At 43.8% G+C, this 19205-nt stretch overlaps 1 protein-coding gene across 1 annotated transcript in view; it reads right to left on the bottom strand.

The window, feature by feature from the left end:
* Positions 1-10429: 10429 nt before the first annotated feature.
* The window catches only part of SORD (sorbitol dehydrogenase), a 36569-nt gene continuing 27793 nt past the window's right edge, over positions 10430-19205 (bottom strand). Inside the window, exons 6-9 of the mRNA XM_082649603.1 lie at positions 17647-17712; positions 16494-16669; positions 12815-12936; positions 10430-11896 (exon numbers count right to left, since the gene is read on the bottom strand). Of these exons, the coding sequence (XP_082505729.1) occupies positions 11731-11896; positions 12815-12936; positions 16494-16669; positions 17647-17712 (530 nt within the window). The 3' untranslated portion in view covers positions 10430-11730. The remainder of the gene's footprint in view (positions 11897-12814; positions 12937-16493; positions 16670-17646; positions 17713-19205) is intronic.

Here is a 19205-nt window from a genome sequence, read left to right as displayed (position 1 = left end):
TTACACCAAAAGGAAGTAGAAAAAGCAGAACAAATAAAACCCATAGTCAGTAGAAGGAAGGAAATCATAAAGCTCAGAGCAGAAATAAATGAAATAGAGAATTTTAAAAATACAAAAGACCAATAAAACTAAGAGCTGATTCTTTGAAAAGATAACCCAAATTGATAAACTTTTGGCCAGACTCATCAAGAAAAAAAGAGGGCTCAAATAAATCAGAAATGAAAGAGAAGTTACAGCTGACACCACGGATATACAAAGGATCACGAGAGACTACTTCAAACAATTATATGCCAATATAATTGAACTCCCTAGAAGAAATGGATACATTCCTAGAAATGTACAATTTTCCAAGACTGAATCAGGAAGAAATAGAAAACATGAGCAGACCAATTACCAGTAATGATATTGAATCAGTAATTTAAAAAAAAAAGAAAAGAAAACTCCCAACAAACAAAAGTCCAGGACCAGATGGCTTCATGGGTGAATTCTCCCAACATTTAGAAAATAGTTAACACCTATCCTCAAACTATTCTAAAAAATTGCAGAGGAAGGAATGGTTCTGAACTCAGGCCAGTATCACCTTGATACCAAAACCAGACAAAGATATCACAAAAAAGAAGATTATAGGCCAGTGTCACTGATGAACATAGATGCAAAAGTCCTCAACAAAATATTAGAAAACAAATTCAACAATACATTAAAAGGATCATACATCATGCCCAAGTGAGATTTATTCCAGGGATGCAAGGAGGATTCAACAACCACAAATCAATCAATGTGATACACCACATTAACATACTGAAGAATAAACATCATATAATCATCTCAACAGAGCAGAAAAAGCATTTGAAAAAAATTCAACATCATTTAATAAAACTCTCAAAAAAGTAGGTATAGAGGGAACATAACTCAACATAATAAAGGCCATATATGAGAAGCCCGCAGCTAATATCATACTCAACTGTGAAAAGTTGAAAAGTTTTCCTATAAATTAGGAAAAGATAAGGATGCCCATTTTTGCCACTTTTATTCAACATAGTATTGGAAGTCCTAGCCACAGCAATCAGACAAGAAAAAAATAAAAGGAATCCAAGTTGGAAAGGAAGAATTAAAACTGTCACTGTTTGCAGATGACATGATACTATACATAGAAAATCCTAAAGACACCACCAAAAAACTACTAGAACTCATCAATAAATTCGATAAAGTTGCAGGATACAAAATTAATATAAAGAAATCTGTTGTGTTTCTATATGCTAACAATGAACTATCATATACCCTGAGAAAACCAAAATTCAAAAAGAGTCATGTACCAAAATGTTCATTGCAGCTCTATTTACAATAGCCCAGAGATGGAAACAACCTAAATGCCCATCATTGGATGAATGGATAAAGAAGATGTGGCACATATATACAATGGAATATTACTCAGCCATAAAAAGAAACGAAATTGAGCTATTTGTAATGAGGTGGATAGACCTAGAGTCTGTCATACAGAGTGAAGTAAGTCAGAAAGAAAAAGACAAATACCGTATGTTAACACATATATATTGAATTTAAGAAAAAAAATGTCATGAAGAACCTAGGGGTAAGACAGGAATAAAGACACAGACCTACTGGAGAACGGACTTGAGGATATGGGGAGGGGGAAGGGTGAGCTGTGACAGGGCGAGAGAGAGGCATGGACATATATACACTAACAAACGTAAGGTAGATAGCTAGTGGGAAGCAGCCGCATGGCACAGGGATATCGGCTCGGTGCTTTGTGACCCCCTGGAGGGGTGGGATAGGGAGGGTGGGAGGGAGGGAGACGCAAGAGGGAAGAGATATGGGAACATTTGTATATGTATAACTGATTCACTTTGTTATAAAGAAGAAACTAACACACCATTGTAAAACAATTATACCCCAATAAAGATGTAAAAAAAAAAACACACACACAAAAAAAAATGAACTATCAGAAAGAGAAATTACGAAGACAGGGACTTCCCCGGTGGCGCAGTAGTTAAGAATCTGCCTGCCAATGCAGGGGACATGGGTTCGATCCCTGGTCCGTGAGGATCCAACATGCCACAGAGCAGCTAAGCCCATGCACCACAACTACTGAGCCTGCGCTCTAGAGCCCACGAGTCACAACTGCTGAGCCCATGTGCCACAACTACTGAAGCCTGCATGCCTAAAGCCTGTGTTCCGCAACAAGAGAAGCCACTGCAATGATAAACCTGTTCACTGCATCGAAGAGTAGCCCCTGCTTGCTGCAACTAGAGAAAGCCCTCATGCAGCAATGAAGACCCAACGTAGCCAAAAATTAAATAAATAAATACATTTATTTAAAAAAAGAATACAATCCCATTTATCATTGCATCAAAAATAATAAAATAACTAGGAATAAATCTAACCAAGGAAATAAAAGACCTGTACTCAGAAAACTGTAAGACAATGATGAAAGAAATTGAAGACAACACAGATGGAAAGATATACCATGCTCATGGATTGGAAGAAGTAATATTGTGAAAATGACCATACTACCCAAGGCAATCTACAGATTCAATGCAATCCCTATCAAAATACCAATGGCATTTTTCACAGAACTAGAACAAATTTAAAGTTTGTATGGAAACATGAGAGACCCTGAATAGCCAAAAGAATCTTGAGAAAGAAGAACAAATCTGGAGGTATTACACTCCCTGATTTCAAATTATACTGGAAAGCTATAGTCATCAAAACAGTATGGTGTCTTATGAAATATTTTCTGTTAATTTCTTTACTTGAGTCCTTATGCCTCAGTTTTTGTTGAATAATAAATTATCTGTCATTGTAAACAATTAAAAAATAAATAAAAAGTGATTTACTTCCTAGTGATAAAAAAAAGTTATATTGAAAACAAAATGTAAAAAAGTTCAACACTACTAACATTTAAAGAAACAGAAATTAAGTATTGGTCTGTTTAATTAGTGATATTTTTAAAGAATTATAATGCCTTCTGCTAAAAAAGAATAATGTTGTGAGTCTGATATACATTCTTACCTTGACACCAGTACTAACTGACAAAATGAATTTATCACAAGATTCCAAAAGCCATAAAAGTATTTATATCCTTTGATTAAATAATATAATTTCTATATATGTCAATTATATCTCAATTAAAAAAAATAATAAAAAAAATCTAAACAGTATGGTGGCACAAAAAAGGACACATAGATCAATGGAACAGTATAAAGAGCCCAGAAATGAACTTACTCTTATATGGGCAACTAATCTATGACAAAGGAGACAAGCATATAAAGTGGGGAAAAGGAAGCCTCTTCAATAAATGGTACTGGCAAAACTGGACAGCTGCATGCAAAATAATCATACTGGACTACTTTCTCACACTGTTCACAAAAATAAATTCAAAATGGATTAAAGACTTAAATGTAAAAATGAAACCATAAAACTTATAGAAGAAAATATAGGCAGTATGCTCTTTGACATCAATCTTAGTAATATTCTTTTTATGGATACAGCTCATCAGGCAAGGGAAGCAAAAGCAAAAATAAACAAATGGGGCTGCATCAAACTAAAAAGCTTTTGGACAGCAAAGGAAATCACCAACAAAATGAAAAAGCCACCTACTGAATGGGAGAAGATATTTGCAAACAATATATCTGATAAGGATCTAATATCCAAAATATATAAAGAACACATACAATTCATCATCAAAAAAAGAAACAACCTGATTTAAAATGGGCAGAGGATCTGAATAGACATTTTTCCCAAAGAAGACATATAGATGGCTAATAGACATATGAAAAAATACTCAACATCACTAATCATCAGAGAAATGCAAATGAAATCCACCATGAGATATTACCTCATATTTGTCAGAATGGGTATTAACAAAAAGGCAACAAATAACAAGTGCTGGGGAGGATGTGGAGAAAGGGGAACCTCTGTGAACTGTTGGTGGGAATGTAAATTGATACAGCAACTATGCAAAACAGTATGAAGATTCTCCCCAAAATTAAAAATAGAACTACCATGCAATCCAACAATTCCACTCCTGGGTACTTATTCCAAGAAAACAAACAAACAAAAACTAATTCGAAAAGATATATGCACCCTTATGTTCAATGCAGCATTGTTTTCAATATCCAAGATATGGAAGCAACCTAAGTGCCTATCCATAGTTAAATGGATAAAGAAGTTGTGGAATGTACATACAATGGAATATTACTTGGCCATAAAAAAGAATGAAATCTTGCCATTTGCAACAAAATGGATGGAACTAGAGGGTATTATGCTAAGTGAAATAAGTCAGACAGAGAAAGACAAATACTGTATGATTTCACTTATCTGTGGAATCTAAAAAAACAAATGAACAAACATAACAAAACAGAAACAGAGTCACAGATACAGAGAACAAACAGGTGGCTGCCAGAATGGAGGGTGGTGGGGGATGAAGAGAAATAGTTGAGGGAGATTAAGAGGTATACACTTTCAGTTGAAAAAATAAATGTGTCACGGTACGAAATGTACAGCAACTATCAATATAGTCAATAATTACTTAATATCTTTGTATGGTGATAGATCATACCTAGAAATCATGGTGATTATTTTGAAATGTATAGAAATATCGAAACACTATGCTGTGTAACGGGAACTAAAATAGTGTTGTAGATCAATTATACTTCAAAAACAAACTCATAGAAAAAGAGATGAGATTTGTGGTTACCAGAGGCAGGTGTTTGGGGGAGAGGGAGTTGGATAAGATAAAGGCAGTCAAAAGGTACAAACTTCCAGTTATCAGATAAATAAGTACCTTGGGATGTAAGGTACAACATGATAAATATAATTAACACTGCTGTATATTATATATGAAAGTTGTTAAGAAAGTAAATTTTGAGTTCTCATCACAAGGACAAAATAATTTCTTCTACTCCAATAAAGATGTTAAAAAAAAAGTAAAAAGGAATAGAAAAAATTTTTTTCCATTCCTTTTTTATCTATATGCGATGATGGATGTTCACTAAACTTATTCTGGTAACCATTTTATGAGGTATGTAAGTCAAATCATTATGCTGTACACCTTAAACTTATACGGTGCTGTATGTCAATTATATCTCAATAAAACTGGAAGAAAAAAAGAAAAAAGAAAAAAAAGAAAATTATGATGTGTACAATTACTGACATAGAAGGAATTTAATAATTTATTAAGTGAAAAAAATTGATTAAATGAAAACAAATGCAAAACAGTATGGAGGACAAATGACCCACTTTTGTCAACATAATAATGGATGGTATTTAGGGAATTCCCTGGTGGTCCAGTGGTTAGGACTCGGTCCTCTCATTGCTTGGGCCCCAGGTTTGATCCCTGGTAGGGGAAATTAGGTCCTGCAAGCCACATGGTGTGGCCAAAAAAAGAAAAAACAATGGCATTTAAACAAAAATGGAGGGGGAACTATAAGAGATTAAGAGAGACTTACAAGACATATCTACAAAACAGAAATAGACTCAAAGACATGGAAAGCAAACTTATGGTTACCAGTGGGGATGGCAGGGTGTGGGGAGGTGAGATGAATTGCAAGCTTGAGACTGACATAAACACACCACTGTATATGGAGTAGATGGACAGCAGGGACGTACTGTATGGCACAGGGAACTATATTCAATATCTCTTTTTTTTTAGTAGTCTTTTTGGGACTTCCCTGGTGTCACAGTGGTTAAGAATCTGCCTGCCAATGCAGGGGATACGGGTTCGAGCCCTGGTCCGGGAAGACCCAACAAGCCACGGAGTAGCTAAGCCTGTGCGCCACAACTACTGAACCTGTGCTCTAGAGCCTGTAAGCCACAACTACTGAGCCCTTGTGCCACAACTACTGAAGCCCATGCGCCTAGACCCCGTGCTCTGCAACAAGAGAAGCCACTGCAATGAGAAGCCCACGCACCCAACGAAGAGTAGCCCCCGTTTGCTGCAACTAGAGAAAGCCCGCACGCAGCAACGAAGACCCAAAGCAGCCCAAAATAAATTAAAATAAATAAAAAATTTTAAACCTTTAAAAATAATTTTTAAAATATTTATTTAGTTTATTTATTTGGTTGTGCTGGGTCTTTGTTACGGCAGGCAGGCTCCTTAGTTGTGGTTCATGGGCTCCTTAGTGTGGAATGCTAACTCTTAGTTGCGGCATGCATGTGGGATCTAGTTCCCTGACCAGGGATCAAACCCGGGCCCCCTGCATTGGAAGCACAGAGTCTTAACCACTGCACCTCCAGGGAAGTCCCTCAATATCTTGTAATAACCTATAATGGAAAACAATCTGAAAAAGAATTTATATAAAACTGAATCACTTTGCTGTACACCTGGAACTAACACAACAATTGCAAATTAACTATACCTCAGTAAAAATAATGGTTGGACTTCCCTGGTGGTGCAGTGGTTAAGAATCCACCTGCCAATGCAGGGGACACGGGTTCAATCCCCCGTCCAGGAAGATCCCACGTGCCGCTGAGCGACTAAGCCCGTGCACCACAACTACTGAGCCTGCTCTCTAGATCCCACAAGCCACAACTACTGAGCCTGCGTGCCACAACTACTGAAGCCCGCGTGCCTAGAGCCTGTGCTCCACAACAAGAGAAGCCACCACAATGAGAAGCCCGCACACCGCAACGAAGAGTAGCCCCCACTCGCCGCAACTAGAGAAAGCCCGCACACAGCAACGAAGACCCAGTGCAGCCAGAAAATAAAAATAAATTAAAAAAAAAAGAGACCAACTCACTAAAAAAAAAACAAAAGTTAAAAAAAAAGACATATCAACCACGTGCAATGTGTCTGGATCCTGACTCAGGCAAACCAAGTGGAAAAGGCCTTTTTTTTTTTTTTTTAAATAACTAGGGAAAGTTGCACTTCGATTTATTGGGTGTTAGATGATTTGAAGAAATTGTTAATTTCATTAATGAGAATTGTGATGGTTAAAAAAGTCCTTGTCTGTTATGGGTGAAAATGGGGAAAAAAAGTAAGTAAAATATATTGCCATTTCTGATTATAAATACACGTACATGTTTTATATGTATAGAAATGCAGGGGGTGGGGAGTTGGAAGGAAGTACTCCAACTTATTAGCATCCTTGGAGAACACATATGGCTGGTTTTCTTTTTTTTTTACTTATCTGACTTTATTTTCTTATCAATGTACAACCTTGTGTGATAAGGGAAAGTTCAGTCACCGTCATCTCCTAGTGACTAGGGCACTGCAAACAGCTGACCCAAGGAGCCTCTTGGGATTCCTGCCAGGGAGGAGGAGCTGAGACAGGGCTGTGTGAGAGGTGCCCTGGACTGGAGAACCCAAGGGTGCCTGTAGCTGGCAGTCCAGTGCATACAGAGCTGTGAGGTCAGGGCAGGACCCATGGGACTTCAGCATCACCCACCTGAAGCCTGGAGCTGGCCCCAAGGGAGCTACTCCACCACTGTGCCTCAGTGGTGCTAGACCCAGAATAGGCCCACCTTTGGCCCAGGCCCACCTTCTTCCCACAGCTCCCTCCTCACTATGGATGAACTGCTGGGCTCCCCCACCCGCAGCCAGGCTGTGCCTCTGCCTGCGGTCCTACATGTACCACAGAAAGGCCAACTGGTGATCACACACAGGCAAGTCACTGATGGGGCCAGACCTCCCCAGGCCCAGCTCTGGGTGTGCAAACCCCCTGATGATCATACCTAAGAGCCCAGAGGACAGAGGCTTCTCTCCAACCCGTCACCCCCAAGAAGCTCCCACGGATGGTGAGATCCACTAAGAAACCTCTTGGCAGGAACACCTTGCATACATCCTGTACCACTTTCAGGTGCCCAAGGAAGGAACTCAGTATCTGACTCAGCCAAGGCTTTAAGAGAGGAAAGCCAGGAGTGAGAAGTGGAGGCCGTCGGAGTATTGATATGCTGCTTCACTACAGCAGTGGCTGCACCAGAGTACCTCTGGTGTCTTCGAGGCACTTCCCTTGGGTGATGAGCTCCTGGCCAAACCACTTCACTGCTGCCCTCCCTGAGCCCTCAAGGACCTCAGTGTGTGGAGGCAGACAGCGAAGTTGGAGACCTGCCTACTACCCAGGGATGTGGGTCCTATATTTTGGCTTCTGTACTCCAAACTCAGACTTAGATCATGTGCAGAGGACAGTTCTGGGAAAAGGCAAATATCCAATAAATCCTATCTGTCTCCCCCACTCCTAACCTCTGGCCCAACCAAGTTCCCATGGGCCTCCTTTGCTCTCCCAATGGGAGCAAAATAGAAACCAAGAAGGAAGAGGTAGGACTGTGCTACACAGAAATGAGACTGGGGTGGCCTGAGGACCAGGGACTGGGGATCCAGAAGTGACTTCATATCAACATCCACTGTAGCCAAATGTGAATGGCAAGAGGAAGTGGCTGGAGCTGTGTCCCCTCTCTCCTTTGACATCTGTGGGGCAGCCTCCCCTCTGCCTGCAGGATTCTTCTTCCCAGCTCTCCACCCAAGCTGGGAGTGCTGGCTGGGTGGGGTCCTCAGTACTGACTGCTGCCACACGTGAGTGACAGAGCACACAAAGACCGGCAAAGCCACCCAAGCTTGTAGAGCTCGTGGGGAATTCATATTCTTGTTTCTGGAACTGATTCACTGAATCAACACTTACTGAACACTCAGTGGAGGTAGCGAGAGAACTGAATTACTGGGCTTCCTGCAGCCCCTTCCAAACAGTGGAGGGAACATTTCAACAAGGATGCAGAGGTGGGGGAGCCGCAGGGCCGGCTCAGTGCCACAGACTTGGGCCCTCTCGCCACCTGGAGGACTTGCTGTCAGCTCACCCACACCACTCCCTCTTCCACCAACCATGCTCTCTGCCCGTGCTTGGGAAGCTGTGAAACATCACAGTAGGTTGAGAGCGTGGAGGGATTTGGAAATGGAGTGTTCCCTGAACTGCTGTTTTCAATCAGCCCATTCACTCTTTGTAATTGCCCTCATGGAGGTATCATGAAGCCCATTTAACAGGCCAGGGAGTGGAAGCTCCAAGACATTGACTTAGAAGATCCAATCACCATTGTGAAATGTGTCACATGTTTTTTGTCCTTGATAGCCCTACCTTTCCAGGAGTCCCCACTGCAACTCCTCTTTTTCAGGCTCAGTGGCTTCCTCGCTCCACCAAATCACAATCAGAGGGAGAGTGGCTACTTGTGAATTTAACATAGTGAGTCCACCTCCTTCAGGGGCATTTCTATTGGAAGACTTCCAATCTAGAAAGGGAAGAGTCTTTCTCATTCCACATTCAAGGAACTTTGGGCATCACTGAGCTGGAAAGAGTTTGAAGAAAAGGGAGCTGGCAAGTTTGGCCCTACCTAAACAGGACTCAGAGAAGGAAGCAGTGTGGCTCCTGAGTGTGTATTTGTGTTGTGTGTGGACTCAAGATCCCACCCTCCTCCAAAGATAACATGAGAAAAGAAAAGCAGTGTGTGACCTTGAGCAAGTTACTTGATTTCTCTATTTCCTTAGTGGTAAAATAATTATATTTGGCTTGCTGTGAGGATTAGAGATCATTAAAGTAAAATTTCAACAGTCAGTGAAAATTGTACTTGATGCAGAAAATGCATCACTCTCAAAAATCCCAGATGCTTCCTTTTGTGAAATGGGTAACCTAAGTGATTCCTCCCTAAACAGGGCCACAAATGGTGGCAGCAGTCGAGTACTACAAGCAGAATTTGTTACCCAAACCAATTTGAGGAATCCCAGGCACTGGTTACAGCCTTCCCTGGTCACAAGAAAACCAGAACCTCTTCAAACTCACCCTCCACCCCCGGCAGAAATGAGGGATTAGACTGTAGCCCAAGTCATGTCACAGCTACTATATCCTCATTCTTGACTAGTAATCTCAAAGTCACAAATGGCATGATGTGATTTGGATCCAAATCTTACCCAGGAAAACCCCATGATTAAAATAGACAAGGTTGGAACTATCATTCAAACGACAGAAAGGTACAAAGACCCTTAACTGGCTCTGAGAAGGGAAAAGGTTTTTCGCTCATAATGACCAGAACTAAACAGATTGTCTAATAATCATCAGTGAGCTTTGAGCCTAGGAGGGCATGCTAACCCTGTGGGGTGGGTAAGACAGATATACTGACCAAAACCTCCTGGGCTAGTCAGAAGCGTGATTTAAGGTCTCCCATGGGGATTCCCCGTGGCTGTCCTTACGTAGGCGCCTCCTGGTTGCCTAGTGACAAAGGAGCCTGCAGTGGCTGCCTCTGAATGTGCAGAAGAGTGGGGGTGTGGCGCGTTAGGAAGGCAATTCTTCACCTTGCAAAATAAGTCACATAGAATTCTCAAGAGTTGAAGAGGCAATTCTTCAAGCAGCGCTGAAAAGTTCCTTGTCTACTTCTACATTTGAGGGATGCAAGCTAGCTGTATCTCACATGGGATTTCAGTTTTATTTGCTTGGTTTTTAAATTATCCTAGAGTCCCTTATTCTTTTATCATCATACCAAATAGCACTTATGTCTAGAAGCACTGTATCCTAAAGTAAAACTGTTCACAACCTTTCATCCCCAACCCTGAGCTGCAGATTTTTGTGAAAATCAGGTTCTGGGCCAGTTAAGTCTTGATAAAGTTGCAAATGGTCTCTTCATAACTGAGCCCTCATCCCCCATCTGGCCACAGTCATAGTAGAACCAGGAACCCAATGGGCAGATTTCTCTCCTTACACAACTTCCAGGCACTCCAGGAAGAAGGGGAGTCCTGGCACCTACCTGCCAAGCTCTGCTCTACTTGCCGAACTTTGATCAGCACCAACAGGTCATTTTGGCTACAAGTTCTCCCAAATTCTCCCTACCTGTGTGTTTCTTTTTTAAAGTAATAATTTATTTATTTATTTATTTTGGCTGCACTGGGTCTCTGTTGCTGCACACGGGCTTTTCTCTAGTTGCGGTGAGTGGGGGCTACTCTTTGTTGCAGTGCATGGGCTTCTTATTGCAGTGGCTTCTCTTGTTGTGGAGCACGGGCTCTAGGCACATGGGCTTCAGTAGTTGCAGCACATGGGCTCAGTAGTTGTAGTTTGTGGGCTCTAGAGCACAGGCTCAGTAGTTGCGGTGCACGGGCTTAGTTGCTCTGCAGCATGTGGGATCTTCCCAGACCAGGGATTGAACCCATGTCCCCTACACTGGCAGGCGGATTCTTAACCACTGTGCTGCCAGGGAAGTCCCTCCCTACTTGTGGGTTTTTTGTTTTGTTTTGTTTTGTTTTTATTTATTTTTTGGCTGCATTGGGTCTTCGCTGCTGTGCGCAGGCTTTCTCTAGTTGTGGAGAGTGGGGGCTACTCTTCATTGTGGTGCGCGGGCTTCTCATTGCGGTGGCTTCTCTTGTTGTGGAGCACGGGCTCTAGGTGCGTGGGCTTCAGTAGTTGTGGCATGCGGGCTCAATAGTTGTGGCTCGTGGGCTCTAGAGCGCAGGCTCAGTAGTTGCGGTGCACGGGCTTAGTTGCTCTGCAGCATGTGGGATCTTCCCGGACCAGGGCTTGAACCCCTGTCCCCTGCATTGGCAGGCAGATTCTTAACTAGTGCGCCACCAGGGAAGTCCCCCTACTTGTGTTTTTAAGGCACACCAACTCCTCTGTGTAAGCCTCTCTTTTTATAATGAATTATTTTAATTATTCTTACTACTCAAAAGAAACTTCCACCACTGCCCAGCCAACCACTCAACCCCAAGATGCTGAGAGTGGGGACAAGGACAGAGCCCAATTCATATCATGGATTCTGGTCCTTGGGGTCGCACTTGATCATGACTTTCAACCCCAATCCCTTTTTGGATGTTTCAAAGGCCTCCAGAGCTTTCTCCAGAGGAAACCGATGGGTTACCAAGGGCTTTACATTCACAGACTTGGATGCAAGCATTGAAATCGCCATCGGCCACCTGGAAAAAATCACAAGCATCACACTCAACCTTCAGGAGGAAAGAAGGAGGTCCCCAAAACTACCCAGCACAAGATAAGTTTGGCCACATTTGTTTGTAGCTCTGTGGTTCTGCAAGGTCACTTCTACAGGCCAACAATGGAGAAAGGATCTTATGACTTATAATTCAGGAGTACAGAGTCTGTTCCCAAATGTCCCCTGTCCGTCTGCAATGTCTGCCATGAAGCCTAGAATTCCTTTGGCATGAAGGCATAAGGCATATGGAAGCCACTGTGAAAAGGCAGATAAGCCTCCAGTGGGGAAACCCAGGATGATCCAATCATACCCTTTAGCAGCTTGGCTTGGCAGAGTTTATTGGAAAACTAGCACTCTGCTGAGGGAATGGTTACAGACTCTGAAGATGGGAGAAAGGGCCACTGGTGGGGAAGGTGGTCCTGGACAGAGTGCCCCAGCAGGGGAGAGGATGGACCCACAGAACATGAGGTGGGATTTATTAAGACCCTCTCACTTCCCAGGGTGGGACCTGGGGATCTGGAGTGAGAACCAAGGAACTTGAGTTCTTGCGGTTGTCCTGTTTCTCTCCTTCTTCCCTTTAAAGGGGGAAAATGGAGATCTGGCCACTTAAAGAAATGGAAAAGAGAGGGCCTAGACAATGAGTGGCAGACACCCAAGAAGAGCATGTTTCAAAATCCCGCTCCCTCCCTCTTTCCCTACAGCCCTCTCAGCTCTGCCCTCCCATTCTTTAACCACAAGTGAGTGCTCTATCTTTGGATCCTTATCATAACACACGGATGTCAGTGTGGCCAGGGAGTGCCCCTCATGAATAAACAGGCAGAGACTCTTGGTCCCAGAGGCCACCTAGGGCCTTCCCTGGACTTGCTGGCCACTCGCCACCCTGGCTCACCCACAACATACTCACGTGTTGCAGTATCGAAACACACCCTTGATGTCCACCTCCCTGGTAGCTGCGTGCACTAGGGGCACACTGGTCATCTCAGAGCCCAGCCCCACAAGCACCAGCGTCCCACCAGATTGAGTGGCCTGAAGAAGAGGTAAGAACAAGAAAACCAAGAAGATGAGAAAATGCAGACCCCACTCACAGTAGCACTGTTGCCATACAAACAGGTAAGTATCCAAAAATTTCAGAGTATGACTCTTTCTATACTGCTGGACTCTTCAGCATGTTAACCAAACTCAACAGAGCAGTAGAGTAGACAATGTCTCCTTTAAAGATCCTGAAACAATACACTTACCAGTGGAGGCACAGTGGGAGCATCTTCTGCTGTCCACAACATCCCAGGAAACAGCAAAGGTTCTCCAGAGAGCAATGAGAATCTCCCCTACAACCATCGCTGACCCTTCAGCAGCCACTGAGCATCTTTCAAATGTTTACTAATTCAGGGGGCATCTCTGGTGGCGCAGTGGTTAAGAATCTGCCTGCCAATGCAGGGGACACGGGTTCGAGCCCTGGTCCGGGAAGATCCCACATGCCGCGGAGCAACTAAGCCCATGTGCCACAACTACTGAGCCTGTGATCTAGAGCCTGTGAGCCACAACTACTGAGCCCAAGTGCCACAACAACTGAAGCCCACGTGCCTAGAGCCCGTACTCCACAACAAGAGAAGCCACCGCAATGAGAAGCCCGCACACCGCAACGAAGAGTAGCCCCGTCTCGCCGCAACCAGAGAGAAGAGCGCATGAGACAACAAAGACGCAACGCAGCAAAAATAAAATAAATACTAATTAAGAAAAAAAAAAAAGCTTTACTAATTCAGTACCAGACGTTGGTGTCAGCCACTTCCTCCTCCAGAGTGCTCCCCACAAGACAGAGTGCCAAACCTCTAACGGACCACCTTCTTGGTTAAAAAAAAACAACTACCAAGCACTATACCAATGGGGAGGGCTATAGGACTTGTTTAAAAACTGCCTTATATGTGCACGCTGGCAATTAGAAATTTTTGTTCCAGAGACATTCTCCCAATGGTATCAGTCATAATGGATTCATCAGTTTCCTCTTTGAGTGGGCAGAGAGCAAAATTTTCCCCAACAATCTCCACATAACTTCACATGAGTGCTAGGCCTGCTCCAGAGATTTTGGGGGGTCATTGTGCTCGATGATGTGAGGGACAGAAAAATGGGCAATTCATTCATGCTAAGTTTTCATTACAGTTAACAGCAGAAAGCACTTACTGGGACCATTCTAAGTGCTGAGCAATGGAGCAGTAAGACAGCAAACATCACAGCTTCTACCTCCGAGGGGAAGGATACACCCTGGAGAGAGGGCTGTAGTGTGGAGGTGACTCCCAGCATTTGTACTTTTGAGCTCTGGGACCCTAGACGGTGCTCTGTCAGCCATGGGTTCCTCATGTGTGAGAACAGGATGATGCCTCCCCCTCAGCAGGGCTCTTAGGGGTGACAGTCACAGTGGCTGGCACTAGGATGGGCTCAACGTTTTTATTGAAGCACAGTCACTTACAAATCACCTGTGACATATAAACACTGTCAGTAAGGGGGAGGGTATCTCACAACTGAAAAACATTGCTGTCCTCATTGGAAAAGTGTTGGGGGAGGTGTTCAGAATCGTGAGGGAGCCACAGAATACACTAAGAAATTTTCCAGGAAAACTGTTGCCCATTCAGCACTTCCTCTCCACCTGGTAAGGAGGAAGAGGAACCTCTTCCAAACTGGTCATCCCAGGCTGCCAGGAGGCCAGTAGCTTATTGACCACAGGCAAAGGAAATCTCAGACCACTGTTTTGTTGCTGTGACTTCCACACCAAGGAGATGACATCAATTCTACCCTAAGCATTTGCTATGTCTCCTCACGAACATTATCTAGACATCACATGGCAGAAAGGTGACTCTCAGGTATGTCCATAAGGTGCCTCTGCCTAACCTGCCCCTTGGCAGAGTGAACTGTAGCATTCTACAGCACCTGTCATGCATGATGCTCCACTCCCCACTCAGGACAGGCACCGGCTTCAGGCTGGTGAAGGCCCTTGTGTCACATTTACCTCCACGCCCACCTCAGGTAGCCTGGCAACTGGGCCCCCACCATCAATAGTTGGAGATATCAACTTGTTCTCAGATGCCCTCCAGCCAGGGCACAAGAAGAAGGAAGAACTTGTACTAGGAAGCCATGTCTTTTACTGCCTCTCTCTTGAGTGGGGGTCACTGACCTGCTGACAACTTGAAAACAGTAGACACACCTTACTGGTCAAGCCCTCAAGGTGTCTGGCACAAAGCCAGGCACGAGGCAGGAACCCAAGACCTGCCATGGGTTGAACATAGCTCCACTGATCACACACACATCCATCGCCCTCTGGGTTTTGGTTTCTCTTTGCCCCTTCCCACGTGGTGACCACTGACTGTCTCGGACAGTGGAGCAGAGAGCTGGCTGATTCCAGCTGGAACAAGGTTAGGGCAAAAGTGGCACCTGCTCCTGCCTCTCCCGCTGCTTCCTTGGCCCCCGGTGCCATATGCATCTTGGTAGGAGGAGGGGAAGGCAGCTCTGCCTGGGTGTGCCAGGCTTGAGGGCCGTGCCACACAGCTCGAGGATTCAGGTTTTCCCAGAATGTCTTGCACGGTGGACAGTGCCCTTGTGTGTGACTGGCTGTGACTCAGAAGGAAGGAAGATGTGCTGCTTTGGGAGACAGGGCAGGAGTGCCCAGCAGTGGCAGCTACCGATGCTCTCCCCAGCCCAGCCCCTCCCACCCTAGCACTGGTTCCTTGTCCCCTCTATCCCTTCCTCTCCAGAGGAGCCAGATGGAGTAAGGAAAGCCCAGGCACTGGAGCAGTGCGCTCAAGGCGAGTCACTGGGCCGCTCTCCTTGTAAAATGTGGAAAACGAGAACTCATTTTCAGGGCTATTATACAGATTAGGCATCATGTTTATAAAGCACACAGCAGAGGACACGGCCCACGGTAGAGCTTGGAATCTAGTTCTTATTCTTTTCTTCCTTCTTTTCCTCATACTTTGATTTCTCAATTTTACTCCTCCCTGCCCCTCCCCCTTCAACATCCCATAAATTACTGGTGGGTTGCTGAGGGGTAACTCAGGTATTGGCAGCTTATCTGTTCCTAATTCTGGGAAAGGACAGTAGTAGACAACCGTGATACTGAAATATCACCTCACCTTTGTGACTAGCTGAATTAACGACTGTTAGTTTGTATCAATGACTCAAAGACTACTGTTTTCCTCAATAAAGCAAGATAGGGATTTCCCACTCAACTAAGGCATGCTTCCTTGTTCCTTCTGTTGATTTTTTTTTTTACCAGGAGCACTATTTTCATGATCACAGATGTGATCATAACAGAAATCCCATCCTAAAGATATGGGTCACTTAACATCTTTCAAGGCCCATGTATATCTGTTACCTAGTTCGAAGTTCACAATAACCCAATGAAGGTGTTAGGGAAATGTCACTACCTCCACAAGAGAGATAAGAGAGCAGTTATCAAGGAATTATCTGGTGGGGGGAGGGGTGGTCAACACAGCAAATCAGTGGAGAAGCTTGATCCTAGGAATCCTACTTGGTTCACTACCCTGGGCTGATTCCCTGAAGCTGCCTACCAGCTTAGCTACCCTTATTCCACTCACGTATATGCCCGCCTGGATGGAGGTCTCCACCCCTGTGCACTCGATGGTAACTTCAGGCTTGCACCCCAGCAGGCCTTCCACTTTATTGGCAATTTCCTGCGGGCTCTCGTTGGAGATCTGGAGGAGGAAATCAGCTCCAACTTCCTTGGCTTTAGACAACCGAGAGGCTGACAGATCTAAAGTTGAACAAAAGTTTCTTTCAAACTGAGAAACTGGATGGTGGATTAGGGAGAAAAAATGAAGGTGCAGATTCCAATGGCAAGGAAGCTCTGGTGTAGTGATGGTGTCGCTGAGCCCAACACACACACTCTCTAAACACACCCTCACACATAATCTCTTAGATAACTTCTCAAACATCCACATCCTTCTACATTCCCATACACCCCCATACATACCACACAGCTCTACACAGCTACACACATACTCTCTCACCTTCTCACACAAAACACGCAATGACACCCTTCTGCATCCCCACTCCCCTCATATATCCCCAACACCCCATACACCACACAACTCTACATGCTCACTCATACACTCTCACATATAACCTCTCCTCATACGTACAAACACTCTCAGATACATTATACACACACACATTCTCTCTCACAGATACCTTCTCCACACACACGCACCCTTCTATACCCCACACGCTTCCATCATACCATGCTGCTCCACACACACATACCCACATGTCCTGTCAGAGAACCTCTCCTCACACACACATGAGTGTCTCACTCATACCACATACCTCACACATAAACATCCTCTTATAAACACATCACATACCCCACTAACACCACATCACACACACACACGCACACACACCCTCTGAGCTTGGTCAAACAACCCAAGGGCTGAAACTCTTCTTAGGACCAGGTGGGCAGTATAAGCATCTGAGGTCCACACATAAAGAGCCAGGTCCTCTTCTCTGCAGCAGCCACCCTCTCCCAGGAGCTTCAAAAGAGTCTCCTCCTCAGCCCTGACTTGGTCATCTCCTGGGTGGGCTTTTCAACCCTGGAACCCAGAAGAAAAGAGCAGGAGCCTCGTTAGAAACCCACTACACCAGGAAGGGAACAGGTCTCATGCCCCTGCTCCAAAACTGTAGGCCCAGCTGCTTCTATCCCAAGGAGATTTAAAAAGAAGAAAACCTTACCAGTCACCACCACTTGAGATGCACCCATTGCTTTGGCCACGAGCAAACTGACCAGTCCAATTGGCCCTAAATAAAGCAAGAAATAGGAGACATTTGTGAAATATCAAACACCAGCTTTCCCCCTTGTCTAGGCCATGGACAGGAACTGTAACTTTTGAGTACCTCTAGCATCTATCCCAGTGCCTAACATATAGTGAGACCTTAACAACTGTTTGTTGAATGCATGAGTAAATGAGTGCATGAGGGATTGTCCTCTACCTGGAATCTGCTCCCAGTGCTGGGCTCCTGTTCTCTCTTTGACCCCCTACCTTCTTAGAACCCAACATGCCTCCCCAAGGTGAGACGTGTCCTTTCAGGTGCCCTCTGAGGACCACCTTGGAGGGTGTCCTTGGTTGACCCAGCTGCTCAGGCAGCTCCAGGATGTCCAGGTGCCTGAGAATCAGCCCAAAGACCACCTGCTTCCCCACTTTATAAGCACACTAGATGGTTTTAACACAAAAACCAGACCACAAATAAGGCTATGCAGAATATCTTTGAGGACTTGCTTTTCGGACACTCTCCTTGAGAATAATTTAGTGAGTTCACCCAGAAAGCAAAACACTGAGAAATACCTGAAATAACCAACAAAGGGCTGATTAGTTAAGTAAACTACAGAAGGATACCAAACAGCTATTAAAAATTATGTCTAACTCTTTTACCTAATGACATAGAAAAATGTTCACAGTATATTAATTTTTTGAAAGAGTAGGTAAAATGAAGCATATTCAGGATGATCTCATGAATTAAACAAACAAAAACAAAAACCAAACTGAAATATTCTACACCAAAATGTTAACAGTGGTTCTCTCAGGCTGATGGGTTGTGTGAGTGCACATGCGTGCAGGTGTGGTATGTATGTGGTATATATGATTTAACTTCTTTTTCTATGGCAAAAAAGTATTACTTATGCAGAGTTTTTTTTTAAAAAAATCTGTCACGTGAATCCTACAGCCTGCTGGCTCATTGAGGCAAATCTTCTATACCCATCACCCTGCTTAGAAAGCCCTGTAGTCACTTATTTGGCCCTGCCAAAGAAAATCGGTCACAAAGTGTATGAGGATTAACTCAAAATGGATTAATGACTTGAATATAAGACCTGAAACCATAAAACTCCTAGAAGAAAACATAGGCAGTAAGCTCCTTGACATCAGTCTTGAGTTTTTGGATTTGACACCAAAAGCAAAGGCAATAAAAGCAAAAATAAACAAGTGGGACTGTATCAAACTAAAAAGCTTCTGCACAGCAAAGGAAACATCAACAAAATGAAAAAGGCAACATGTTGAGTAGGAGAAAAATATTTGCAAATCATATATTTGATATGGGTTAATATCCAAAATACATATAAGAACTTGCACAACTCAATAGCAAAAAGCAATCTGATTGAAAATTGAGCAGAGGACATGACTAGACATTTTTCCAAAGAATATATACAGATTGCCAAAATAAACATGAAAGGATGCTTGACACCACTAATCAGAGAAATGTAAATCAATACCACAAAGAGATATCACTGTACACCT

Source organism: Grampus griseus (assembly GCF_964374135.1).
Source record: "Grampus griseus genome assembly, chromosome: 2".
NCBI lineage: Eukaryota > Metazoa > Chordata > Mammalia > Artiodactyla > Delphinidae > Grampus > Grampus griseus.
This window is presented reverse-complemented; position numbering and strand designations above follow the sequence as displayed.